Source organism: Myotis lucifugus, unplaced genomic scaffold (assembly GCF_000147115.1).
Source record: "Myotis lucifugus unplaced genomic scaffold, Myoluc2.0 scaffold_0, whole genome shotgun sequence".
Classification (NCBI taxonomy): Eukaryota; Metazoa; Chordata; class Mammalia; order Chiroptera; family Vespertilionidae; genus Myotis; species Myotis lucifugus.
The window spans coordinates 6,232,837-6,245,057 of NW_005871048.1; the positions used below are offsets into that span (position 1 = coordinate 6,232,837).

A 12,221-nucleotide genomic window follows, 5' to 3' on the forward strand; every position below is an offset into this window, starting at 1 on the left:
CAAACGTGAAACCCAGTACCTACCACAGTGTCTGGCCCTTAGGTGGTGCTCAGTAAATGGTTGTTGAATGAATATGTGTGAGCAAAGTGCACCCAAAACATGGGATTAGAGTTCTTTTAACGTATATCATGCTCCTTCATGACCCCTCTGTAAAATACTGGTGGGCAGGGCTTCTGTATGTGGATCAATTCACAGATTTTCATTTTCACTTACCTTGTATACGTGGCATTTCCACATAACCTCCTGCTCTGCCTTTCAACCACACACAGGTTTTCTTGGATGTGAGGATCGGAGACAAAGATGTTGGCAGGATAGTGATTGGCCTCTTTGGAAAAGTTGTGCCCAAGACTGTGGACAATTTTGTCGCTTTGGCCACAGGGGAGGTATGTCTCAGCTTATTTCTTTTGTGCACAAATTGGATCTTCCTTCTCTTAAGTCAAGATAAAGATGTCTTCTGGGAAAAAAAGTATTTAATTAGTAGGTCAGGTGGACCTGAGACATCTTGCAATATTTTACTTCATTTTTGTATAAAACCTGTATTCTTCAGGCCCTCGGTGTCCTTAAAACACTGAGGCTTCTAGAAATCGAGGGGAAACAGTCATCAAGTGAAAATGCAGATTGCTCTTTTTTTAGTAATTCACATTAATACTTTACTTCCATGGTTTGTTTGTTTATTTATATTTATTGATTTGATCAGTTAATGATAATTTCTAATAGTGAATTATTGCAGAGGCCTAACCAAGTTCTGTAGGTATTTTGTATAATTTTCTCGTTTTGTTATTTTCAGATAAACACTGGGGTTTATCTTTCAGTATGGGTTATATCTACTTATATATTCAATTGACATAATCTCTTTAGAAAGGATATGGATATAAAGGAAGCAAATTTCATCGTGTCATCAAAGATTTCATGATTCAAGGAGGAGACTTCACCAATGGGGATGGCACTGGCGGTAAATTGTAAATTGTCTTTTGTATTTTTCCTTTTCCACTTAACAAACTGAAACCTAAAATTAAGCCAGTATATTGAGTTCTAAGATTTAAGGAACAAAATCATAAAGACCACCAAATGAATTCTTTAGGAAGGATAAAGTTTTGGGGGCCAAATGTTGGTAGATATGAATGAGCAAGGCCTTCTAATTTTAAATAGTATTACTTTGGTGTTCATTATCTCCCCATAGCAGAAATATGTTCATTTAGTAGACTATTTAGCAGTTATTAAAATGCTAGACTACTGGTATGTAGCAGTACAGAAAGCTGTCTGCCACAGGAAGGGAAGGCAGAATATAACACTGTGCTTATGGGGGTAGCAGCTGGCTACAAATTGGATGTTGGTGGAGGAAGACTGGGGCATCATTTTAGAAGGATGAGATTGGCATTTAGATGGCAGGATTACAGGTGAATTTATCCCCTTCTCTCAAAATTCTTTCATTTCATTGTCAGCTTTTTTAATAATAAAAAGATCAATAGATGAGTTTTCAAATTTATAATATAAATTAATTTTTATAAATAAAGTTACAGTTCTATAAAATACAACTAATTAAATTTATAGACTTTCAAATCTCCCTGACCATTGTTTCTGATGGAGGATTCCAGCTACCCAGCTCCCTGGACTATTTTCCTTCAGAAATGTAGTGAGTTCCCTTCCTGAATACACGTGGTACATGTAACCACACAGAATTTAAATTTAAGACTTTTAATGGTCAAATGCCAGTTTTGGTGGATATTAAACTGCTAACTTTTTCAAGAAACCTAGGCCATTTTCCAGCACTATTGCTAATTGTATGTTTATTGCAATGGTTTATTTATAACAAAGTGCCTACCATTACATGTTTGGATTTGCCAAGCACTTCAGGAAGATTACCTTTAGCCCTTGCAAAAATGCTGCAAGCTGCAGGGAAGTAGCATGGAGCAGGTAACTTGGGTAAATGGGGTTGGTGAGGATGCGCAGGGAAGGGATCCCAGCTACTGTGGAGCTGGTTCTCACTGGAAAAGCCTGCAGCTCAAGGATCAACAACCCCCCTCCCCTCCCCATACCATCCCCTCCTGGACTGACATCCCACTACCCTCCCCTTGGGCACAGCAGGAATGGTGACTGAGCTTTACTGTGTCTCCTTTTCTATATTTTTCTTTCTCGTTGCCAGTGTGTGTGTGTGTGTGTGCAAGTGTGTGCATACATGAGTTGAGTTAAAATTCTCTGAGTTTTGGAGATAGGACCTTGTGGATCACTTAATTTAGCCTAAACTCCTCTGTGGGCAGAGCTTTCCTGCCAGGTCACCTCATATGTCATGACCAACCAGCTTGCCTTTGATATCCACTTCTGGTCCTAACTAAGCCAGGATTTTAGGGCTGGCAGTGGATGGATAGGGAGCCCTGCAGAAGGGGAGAGGGTGAGCATGACAGGCACTCACGGTGTTGGAGGATGGAGCATATATTTCTCATGGTCTATGCCTTTTTTTATGGGGAAAATGTGTTCTGCTCTACCTGCTGCTTTGCTAGAACTCCAGCCCATCTGCCTGCTTTGGTCGTTCTGTTCGGGTTGGGTCACTGGGTGTTCCCATCACCATCACCTTCTGTATTTTGACGAGCCTGACGTCATTGTGCCTAATGACTTCCAGGCTGGCTGCTCTTGCTCTTAGTGTGGAGGCAGCAAAGACCACCTGCTTTAGAATCAGAAAGCCAGGTGCTCAAGTTCTGTTCTGCTGTTTTCAAGTTTTGTAGCCTGGGTTTCTCATTGCAAACCAGGATTGAAAATACCTATTCTATGGGTTGTTTTGAGAATTAGCTAAGAGTATTGAGTGCTTAGTGTACCCTGGTTGGATGCTGAGGTAGGAGTGACCCAGAAGAGGTACCCTAGACCTCAGGACAGAGATTGAGCATTTCATGGCTCATCCACCTTTCGATGTGGCTTTACTATTACATCTTGCCCTTCAATTACTTCTCATGTTACAGTGAAATCACTGAACTAGTTGGTCAGGGTTTGGCCCTTGGGTTGAGGCCAGAGGGTATGCTGCCATCCTGTGTCAAATTTAAGGCTTTTGTGTATGTTGGTTTCAGTCCCCAGTGCCCTGCTTCCTTAAGGAGTTACTTTATGCTCCCTTTCATTTCTCCTTATCTTTTACCATCTTTTCCCCATTTCCCACTCTTATTGGGTCCTATTTACCAATTCTACTAAAACCTCATGTTTCCCTTTGAAGAACTGACTTTCATATAATATCTGTTGAATCTCCTCTTTCTTTTCTGTCTCACCAGGTATAAGCATTTACGGTGAGACATTTCCAGATGAGAACTTCAAACTGAAGCATTATGGCATTGGGTGGGTCAGCATGGCCAATGCCGGGCCTGACACCAATGGCTCTCAGTTCTTCATCACCTTGACCAAGCCCTCCTGGTTGGACGGCAAACATGTGGTATTTGGAAAAGTCATCGATGGCATGGTAACTTGATATATTCTTTTTCTCATTCAAAGCTTTATATTTATAATGAGTATTTTCAATGAGTATTTTAATGGTGCTTGTTAGAGATCCATCATTATAAGAGGCTGACTGGCCTTTTCAGAGGTGAATAAATTACAAATGGTATGGCATTTTAATTGTTAGAAGCATTGGGGCAGAAGCTGAGGATTTGACATGGAGAAGTTGAATACTTAAGTTAATATAGCTCACTACTTGTTATAAATGGAAACTCTATTTAAGGTACCAAATAAAACTAGGGCCCTGTGTGTGCATACAACAGAATATTGTTCAGCCGTAAAAAGGAAGGAAATCCTGTCTCATGCTACAACATGGATGAAACTTGAGAATGTTAAGTGAAATAAGCCAGTCATAAAGAGACTGTATGAATCTACTTATATGAGGTGGTATCTAAAGAAGTCAAACACAAAGGAACATAAAGTAGAATAGTGGTTGCCAGGGGTTATGGGGAGGAGGAAATGGGGAGTTAATGTTCAATGGGTATACAGTTTCAGTTTTGCAAGACGAAAAAGTTCTGGAGATTAGTTGCACTACAATGTGAATATATTTAACAATGTCGAACTTTACTCTTAGGAATGGATAGGATGGTAAATATTACATTATGTGTTTCTTACCACAATAAAAAACAAAAACAAAAAACCCTAGCGCCCCATGCTGTTCAGTCCAGACATAAGTCACCTTTAGAGACACACAGTATAGCATTCAATATTACTAAAGAGAATTCAAATTTATGCTGCTGACTCAAAAAATACCAAAGGCGTCCAATTCATAATCCATAGGAACACTTCTTAAAGTCCTCATTCTTTTCCACTTTCAATATTTCTTCTCCTTAACAACTGCCCAAAGTAGCTCTCTCAGCTCCTGGCTATTGGAAGGTCTGCCCAGCCCAACCCTGGACCTTCCTTGTCTTCTTCCATATTTCATTTTGTTTTGTTTTCCTGTGAGTTGTTCTGCCTCCCTCATCCAAACCTAAATAAACCAATCTCACTCATTGCAACTCTTCCACAACTTCCGCCTGCTATTCTGATTCTACCCAACAGAAAGCCAGGAAGTGAGCTGGCTGACTCAGAAGCTCCTTTACAAGGAAAGGAAGTGCCCAACCTGAGCTGTCAAAGATAGAATTCTCATTAGCAAGTGGGATGAGAGGAGATAGGGCAAATACATATCACTTAATATGTCACTTCACATCCCATCACAATAAAGGGCATGCCTGTGTTCTCATGAGCCATAATTGTCCTGAAAATAATATAGTCTTTTCTTTTTTAAATATGTTTTTTATTGAATTTTTAGAGAAAGAGGAAGGAAGAGGGAGAGACGGAGAGAAACATGGATGTGAGAGAGAGACATACACCGGCTGCCTCCTGCATGCCCCCTACTAGGAATTGAGCCTGAAACCCAGGCATGTGCCCTTACACGAATTGACCCAGTGACCTTTTGGTACATGGGACAATGCTCAACCACACAGGCCAGAATCTAGTCTTAAATGATAATGAATGTCATCACTCTTCAAGTCTCTGATTGAACTTTGCTTTTGAATGAGCTAAACATGGGCATCCATGTGTTAAATGAGTTTGGGTGTTTGACTACTGGGCCTAACCAAGTTCTAAATAGTTTAAATATAAACTGATTTACTCATCCATTCAATGAATATTTTTTAATGCAACATCATGCTAAGCTGTGAGAAAACTGAAGAGTACAAGTTTTGGGTGGTCTTCTGGTCATGGTTTTTCTTCCAGCCTTCTAGATCTTATGTCTTATTGCTCTAATTGAAGCAACAGTTTCCTTCTATCAGTTGGTATGCCTCCTAGGAGACCTGCTGCCTGGTCTTAGAGGAAAATTCCTTAACATTTTATGGGTTATAAACTTTTTAAAAAACTAATGAGAACTATAGACTTTCTCTCCAGGAAAAAAAAAAGTGTGTATGTTTCATAGTTTCAGGAAATTGAGGGAATCTCCTGAATTCCATCCTTTGATTCTCCAAAGATCATCTGGATTGTGTTAACAAAGTGACCCAGATGATCTCTAAACCTCACCTCAGAGCTATAGCAGAACCTCCAGAGGTGGGCCCATAAATAAGCATTTTTAAATTGTGGTAAAATATACATAACGGGATTTTCCATTTTAACCATTAAATACGCATTGTTTAAAAAGTACTACAGGTTATTTGGATGTGTAGTCACTGTGTTAGGTACACATGTGTGCGCACACACAGTCTATTTAGAAATATATATTATTAGAAGAATGCTGGCCTTTTATCTTAAAGCTATCTAAGTCAGCCAGAGGTTGGAATGTCCAAGGCACTCAGACACTCTGTTGCTACTTGTGTCTCAGCCGTGTTTGGGAAACACCAGAAGCTGACTTTCCCCGTCCGTGGCCAGGCCTTTAGTGTGACACGAGGTGGTATGTGGGCCTGTGAAATCTCTACGGCAGAGAAAGAGGCCTGTGCATCCCTGTGGGGTTGGGGTTACATTAGTGTTAGACTCAACTATGTATGGATTAATGGCTTGGGTCAGGTGTTTTTTAAAAAAATATATTGGAGCTCCAGTGGCGCAATCGGTTACCGCGCGGTACTTATAAAAAAATATATTTTTATTGATTTCAGAGAGGGAGAGAGAAAAACATCAATGATAAGAGAATCATTGATTGGATGCCTCTTGCTCACCCCCTACTGGGGATAGAGCCCACAATCCGAAACCTGGACATGTGCCCTGACCAGAAATGGAACCTGCCCTCCTGATTAATGGGTTGATGCTCAACCACTGAGCTACACCAGCCAGGCAACTTGGGTCATGTTTTTAAATGGGCAAACCCAAAACAAGCTCCCCTTCTAAATCTGGCCCATTTGATGATGCCTGGACCTAGGACAGGTGAAGTTGAAATGGACTCAAACTCCATGTTTACTGTTACTAGGGTTATAACAAGTGAGTGGAAATATCTTTAATTAGAGGTAGGTGTTTACAAAAATATCTAATTTTTTTCAGAAAATAAAATGCTAATAAAAAGAAATGAGGAAATAGATAAATGTGCTCTCTAATCAGTAAGGTAGTGGGTCAGTTTTTTTCTTTAATATATAAATTTCCTGAATAGTCTAAGTTTTCCATAGTTAGCTTGTATAGTTTTGTTATCATAGAAAAAAAAACTTACTTCCCACTTGGGCTTTTAGACTTGGTGTTGATTTCACTTTCGATTGCCATTCTTGCTGGTCAGAAGTGAACCTCGTGTCCGCTTTTCTCTCACCAGACAGTGGTCCACTCCATAGAACTTCAGGCAACTGATGGGCACGACCGCCCACTCACCGACTGCTCCATCGTCAACAGTGGCAAGATAGACGTGAAAACACCTTTTGTGGTTGAGGTCCCCGACTGGTGATGCAGCTGGCAGGAAACAAGGAACATACTCTATCAGGGTGTGCGTGCGTGCGTGCGTGTGTGCGTGTGTGTGTGTGCGTGTGTGTGTGTGCGCGCGTGCGTGCGTTCGGGTCTTTTGATTCTTCAAAGTTACTGTTTTGCTTTGTCTTTCTACTCTCTTCTGTTTTCCACTCCAGATCACAGGAGAGTTATAAAAATCAACCAAAGTTTATTTTGCATGAATTTTGTTAAATCACTTGTTTAGGAACTTTGTACTTAAAAGACCTATCCCCCTTCCTTCAATGGTGCTATTTTTAAACTAGAAAACTTGGTATTCGCTATTTTCTTTGGAAGAACACAATCATTATTTTGCTGAATTAACTGTGATCCCCAAGTTAGGTGATACTGAAGATTTGTCAGGAAAAGATGGGGACGTGAAGGATATTGTTTTGTATTTAAACAGAATTCGTTTTAGGTAAAGGGAGATTTGATTAGTATAATCTGATATGTGTCATAGGAACCTTTACCTGATGCAGGGTGCTTTGATGTTCTCTGTATTAAATACTTTTTATATAGATCAACTCTTTCTGCAAGACTTTTTTATTAAATTAAAAATTCTTTAAAAATTAATGTACAAAAATACACACACTTTAATGTTAACAATGCATGGGTTGGAGAGGGTTCTGTAAATCAGAGTATTAAAATAATGGAATAATTTGGGGTGAGAATGCACAGAAATGATGCCCATCCACAGTCCAAATACTTGAACTGATTAGTCCCTACTATTTACTAACTGCAACATTTTCAGAAAGGTCCCTTGAGTCCACTAGCAACAAAAAGGAATCTTTTTTACTTAAATGAGCTGAGAAAGGAAAATCCTGTTGGGGCCTTATTGTGACACTCCTGGCTGTAATGGCCTGTGCCTGCTCTTGTTCACATGGGAATGGTGTCTGTTAGAAAATAGCCTATTGCTTCTTCTCTGGTTCCCATGCAGTGAAGGTCCAAAAAAATTCCATCTCTTGAGCTGCATTCTAAGAAAATGGCTTCAATGAGAGATGAGAGGACATGAGCATTCTAACTGCTGATGGGTTAATCCCCACAGCTCTCTGGAGAAGCCAGGAGGGCAGTGCTGTTCCAGTGGCCAAGGAGGGCCTCCTGCGGGTGGGCACATTCGAGCTGAGGGCTGAGGAAGGAAGAGGAGGTGGTGGGCAGACCAGACCCGCATTCAGGCCTGCTAGGCAGAGAGGGAAGGGGAAGGGTGAGGATCCCGAGGTGAGAGGGAGTGGGCTCCCTCCAGGGCAGAAGCCAAAGCCAGCCTGTTGCATCCTGAGAGGTCAGAGGAGTCAGGCTGAGACTGGGTCATGCCGGGCCTCGGGGCCAGGGTAGTCACAGTGTAATGGGGAGTTACCAGTTTAAGCTGGGGAAGCGCATGATGTGGTCTGCATTGGAGAAAGATTATTTTTACAGGGAGCTGAAGTACATATCAAGAAACTAAAAACACTCCTAACCTTTGAAGTCCCAGTCCTGGGAATTTGATTTAGAAAGTGATCTGAAGTTGTGTTGGGTGTCATCTAGTCCCCTGTGTTCCGGGGATGGCCCCCCATTCTGTTTGGGGGATCACACCATTCCCTCAAGCATTTCTTGTCCTTGGTGTAGGCCCGTGGTCGGCAAACCGCGGCTCGCGAGCCACATGCGGCTCTTTGGCCCTTTGAGTATGGCCACGAAGTTTCAATCGTACTGTACGTGTGCGCCCGCATGTGGTATTTTGCGGAAGAGCCACACTGAAGGGGCCACAGTTTGCCGACCACTGGTGTAAGCTGACCCTATGGATAAGTATGTACCTGGCCTGGCCAACTCATTCATTACCTCTTGATACATATATACTGAAGGCTGAATAGAGATGCAGTGTTGGCCCTCATGGTTCCCAGGGAAGGAGACAAGTAATTCACATGTATGCCACATGAATATATAGCAGAGCATCAGGTAGTAATACATCTATGAAGAGAAACAGAGCAGGCAGGAAGATAGAGAGTGGAGAGGTGATCCCGAAAGTCCCTAAGTGTGGGCTGAAGGATGTGAGTGGGTAGTAAGCTGTGAGGACATGGGGGGCAGAGGGGACCAAGAGCGGTGGCTCTGGGTGAAGGGCAGACTGGTGGGTTTAAGGAACAGCAAAAAGTCCATGTGTGCAGTGCCAGGGTGATGGGGAGTGAGGTGGGAGAGGGAGCAGGGTTGTCCTGTTGGCCAAGCAGAACATTGCCTCAACCCTGTCCTGGTGACTGGCTCAAGGATAGGTGTTTGACCCCAGGGGTGCTAGTGAGCCTCAATTGTGGGACTTCTGCTGGAAATTCCAGGAAAGGGCTGCTGTCTCTTCTGTGAGGATGTAAAGGAGCAGGTCTGAGAATAAAATCAGCAGCGAGGGAAGCTGGACCAGGGGACAGAAAGATGGATGCCTGAAGACACAACTGAGTCCAGCAGCCTGAAGCCAATCTCCACCCTAATTTATTAGCCATGCAGGCCAATACATTTCCTGTTTGGCTTAAGCCAGGGTGAATTATTTTTTGTGATTTGCAACCTCAAGTCTTTGTCCAATACAGCAATATTGAAAAGTTTTATGTGTAAAGATGTGAATTGCAGAATTATTTATGGTAGCAAAATACTGGAAGCAACCTGAATGTCCCAAAATGGTTATAAAACATACATCCCATAATAGAATACTATGCATTCATTAAGACCGACGCTACAGAACTTAGGAGTAACATGAGGAAATGGATGTTTTCTGGAAAAAAGTAGAAATTCTGTATGCAGCATGATCTCACTTATGTAAATATACACTGAGTGGCCAGATTATTATGACCACCTGACGTTTGTAGGCAAATTAGCTATAAGTTCGCGCTTAAGTTGCTAGAGGGCCAGACCATTATAAATAGGGAAGCAGGTTGTTTACGACAGTAAAGTGATTTTTTTCTGAAGATATGGGTAAACAATGCGATTTAACAGCCTTTGAACGTGGGATATATTTGAACATGAGTGGCCATATTATTATGACCACCCCATCAGTACTTTGTTGGGCCACCTTTTGCCTTCAATACTGCAGCGATTCTTCCTGGCATTGACTCCACGAGATGTTGAAAGGTGATGCGAGGAATCTGACACCATGCCTGATGAATAGCACTGTCCAGTTCTGTGAGATTTGATGGTTGTGGAACCAGCTGCCTGATGGCTCTTTTAACTTCGTCCCACAAATGCTCAATTGGATTGAGATCTGGTGATTGTGGGGGCCACCTAAGTAGGGTAAAGTCTCCCTCGTGTTCTTGAAAGCACTCCTGCACAATACAAGCACCGTGGCATGGCGCATTGTCTTGTTGGAAGAAGCCATTTCCATTGGGATGTGCCATCAACATGATAGGATGAACTTGATCAGCAACGATACTTAGGTATGTTGTGCTATTCAGACGTTGTTCCACACGAATTAAAGGGCCCAAATCATGCCAGGAAAACATGCCCCAAACCATAACACTACCCCCACCAGCTTGAAGGGTTGTACTCATGCATGTGGGGTGCATGCTTTCATGCTGTTTCCACCAAATTCTCACTCTGCCATCTGCATGATGCAACTGGAAACGTGACTCATCGGACCACATGACTTTTTTCCAATGCTCGACTGTCCAATCGTTGTGTTCTTGTGCGAATTGGAGACATTTTATCTTGGTAACTGCAGACAGCAAAGGTGTTCGAACAGGCCTTTGGCTTCCATATCCCATACGATGCAGTGTACAGCTAATTTGCCCACAAACGTCAGGTGGTCATAATATTATCTGGCCACTCAGTGTATACTCATAATGCAAATGCAACAACATGTAAATTGACAGAAATCAAATGCGAATGGTGGGATTTAAAAAAAACTCTTACATTTATATTTTTTACTTTTTTCAGTCTTCCAATTTTTCTCTAGAGTGCATTTCTTTTGAATAATTATGAAAAGGAAACATTAAGCTTTTTTTAAGGTAACCAACTGGAAACAAATGACCTCTTCGATATATAAAGTGTCTTGAATCTCAAAGGTCAGAGATCACATAAGCAAGCCCCTGCTGCCCACCAGGCATAGGGGCATGTACTTGATACCATACTTGCCATCTAGCGTTTTCATTCATATGCGCCTAATGACATCTCTCTGGCTACAAAGCAGAAAGTGGTTCATTTTCAAAGTGCTGAAATTCTGAGACCACTAGGTAGCAAACTGTCTGGCTGTCTGTAATAAGCTCAGGTGTCTGTAATAAGCTCAGGACACACCCCCTGCTAGAAGCAGTTTATTTCTTGTACCCTGAAGGGCAGGCCTTACACCAATCAGCAAACTGAAGACTACAAACTATTCGTTTACCAAAGAATCGATGCTTTCCGCAAAAGCCTTTGAAGCAAGCAGGGCACTCTGTGCCAGTCGGACTGTGAGAAGGACACATGTAGGAGCCAAGAACCTGTACGGAGTCAGAGGGAGAGTACACCGGCCACCGCCACGCCAAATGACAGCACTTTAGTCTTGCATCATTTTCATAAACAATTTAAAACATCTTGGTATCCTTAGCCATGAGCTGTTTTATTCTACATGTTAATGAGCAATTTTCTGGATCATTGAATAAGGACTTAGTAAGATTTATTCTTGGGTTGGATTAGTTAGGACACTTTCAAAATTATTGCCCACTCGGTTTCTGATGAATTCTTAGGTTCTGAACAGAACTCACCAACCTCATCTGTTAGTTCAGCGGTTTTGAGTTACATAAAGACAAAAACATGGCAAGGGGTTTATAGCAGGAAAAGAATTTGTTTTTGTTTTTCAACATTCCTATAATTCAGACAGCTGAGGAAATCTTTGATCTGTAAGGCTTAGAAAGTCAAAGTCCCCTCAAGGCACTTTTCTTTTTTTTTTAATTAAGAGAGAGTAAAAACAGTATTTGTAATGGAAAATTTTGTTGCTGTTAAGGACATAATGGCTTCTACTTAGTTATAATTCATCTTGTGAATTTCAGATTTTGGCCAAGCGTTTAATCTTAGGTGCGATATAACATAACCTACTTGGAGATCGGCTTGTGTTCCTGATCATCTTAGAGCAGTGGTTCCCAACGTGGGGCACACGCCCCACAGGAGGGCAATTTGATTTTTAAGGGGGGCAATTGGAGAATGAGTTATTAAGTGAATTTTTGCATTTCTTATGGTTCTAGGGTCCTCATATACAGTATATAAATATATATTGTGACATATTTATGCATTTCAGTTCTCTATTGTTTAAACTTTATCTGCTATTTTTTCATATTATGTTATTTTTTTCAATTTCTTAGTGTTTTTTTCCTCTGTACTTCAACTGTCCTTTTGTTCTTTTATTTTTCTCTTTCGTGGATGCCATGTTCTTT

At 41.5% G+C, this 12,221-nt stretch overlaps 1 protein-coding gene across 1 annotated transcript; it reads left to right on the forward strand.

Moving 5' to 3' along the window:
* Positions 1–239: 239 nt before the first annotated feature.
* On the forward strand, positions 240–7,400 carry PPIC (peptidylprolyl isomerase C; the record flags this gene model as incomplete). The annotated part of the gene is made up of 4 exons (XM_014453528.1): positions 240–383; positions 859–952; positions 3,252–3,436; positions 6,713–7,400. Coding segments are annotated over 4 exons (552 nt in total), but the record flags the coding sequence as incomplete, so codon positions are not given.
* Between the last annotated feature and the right edge of the window lie 4,821 nt (positions 7,401–12,221).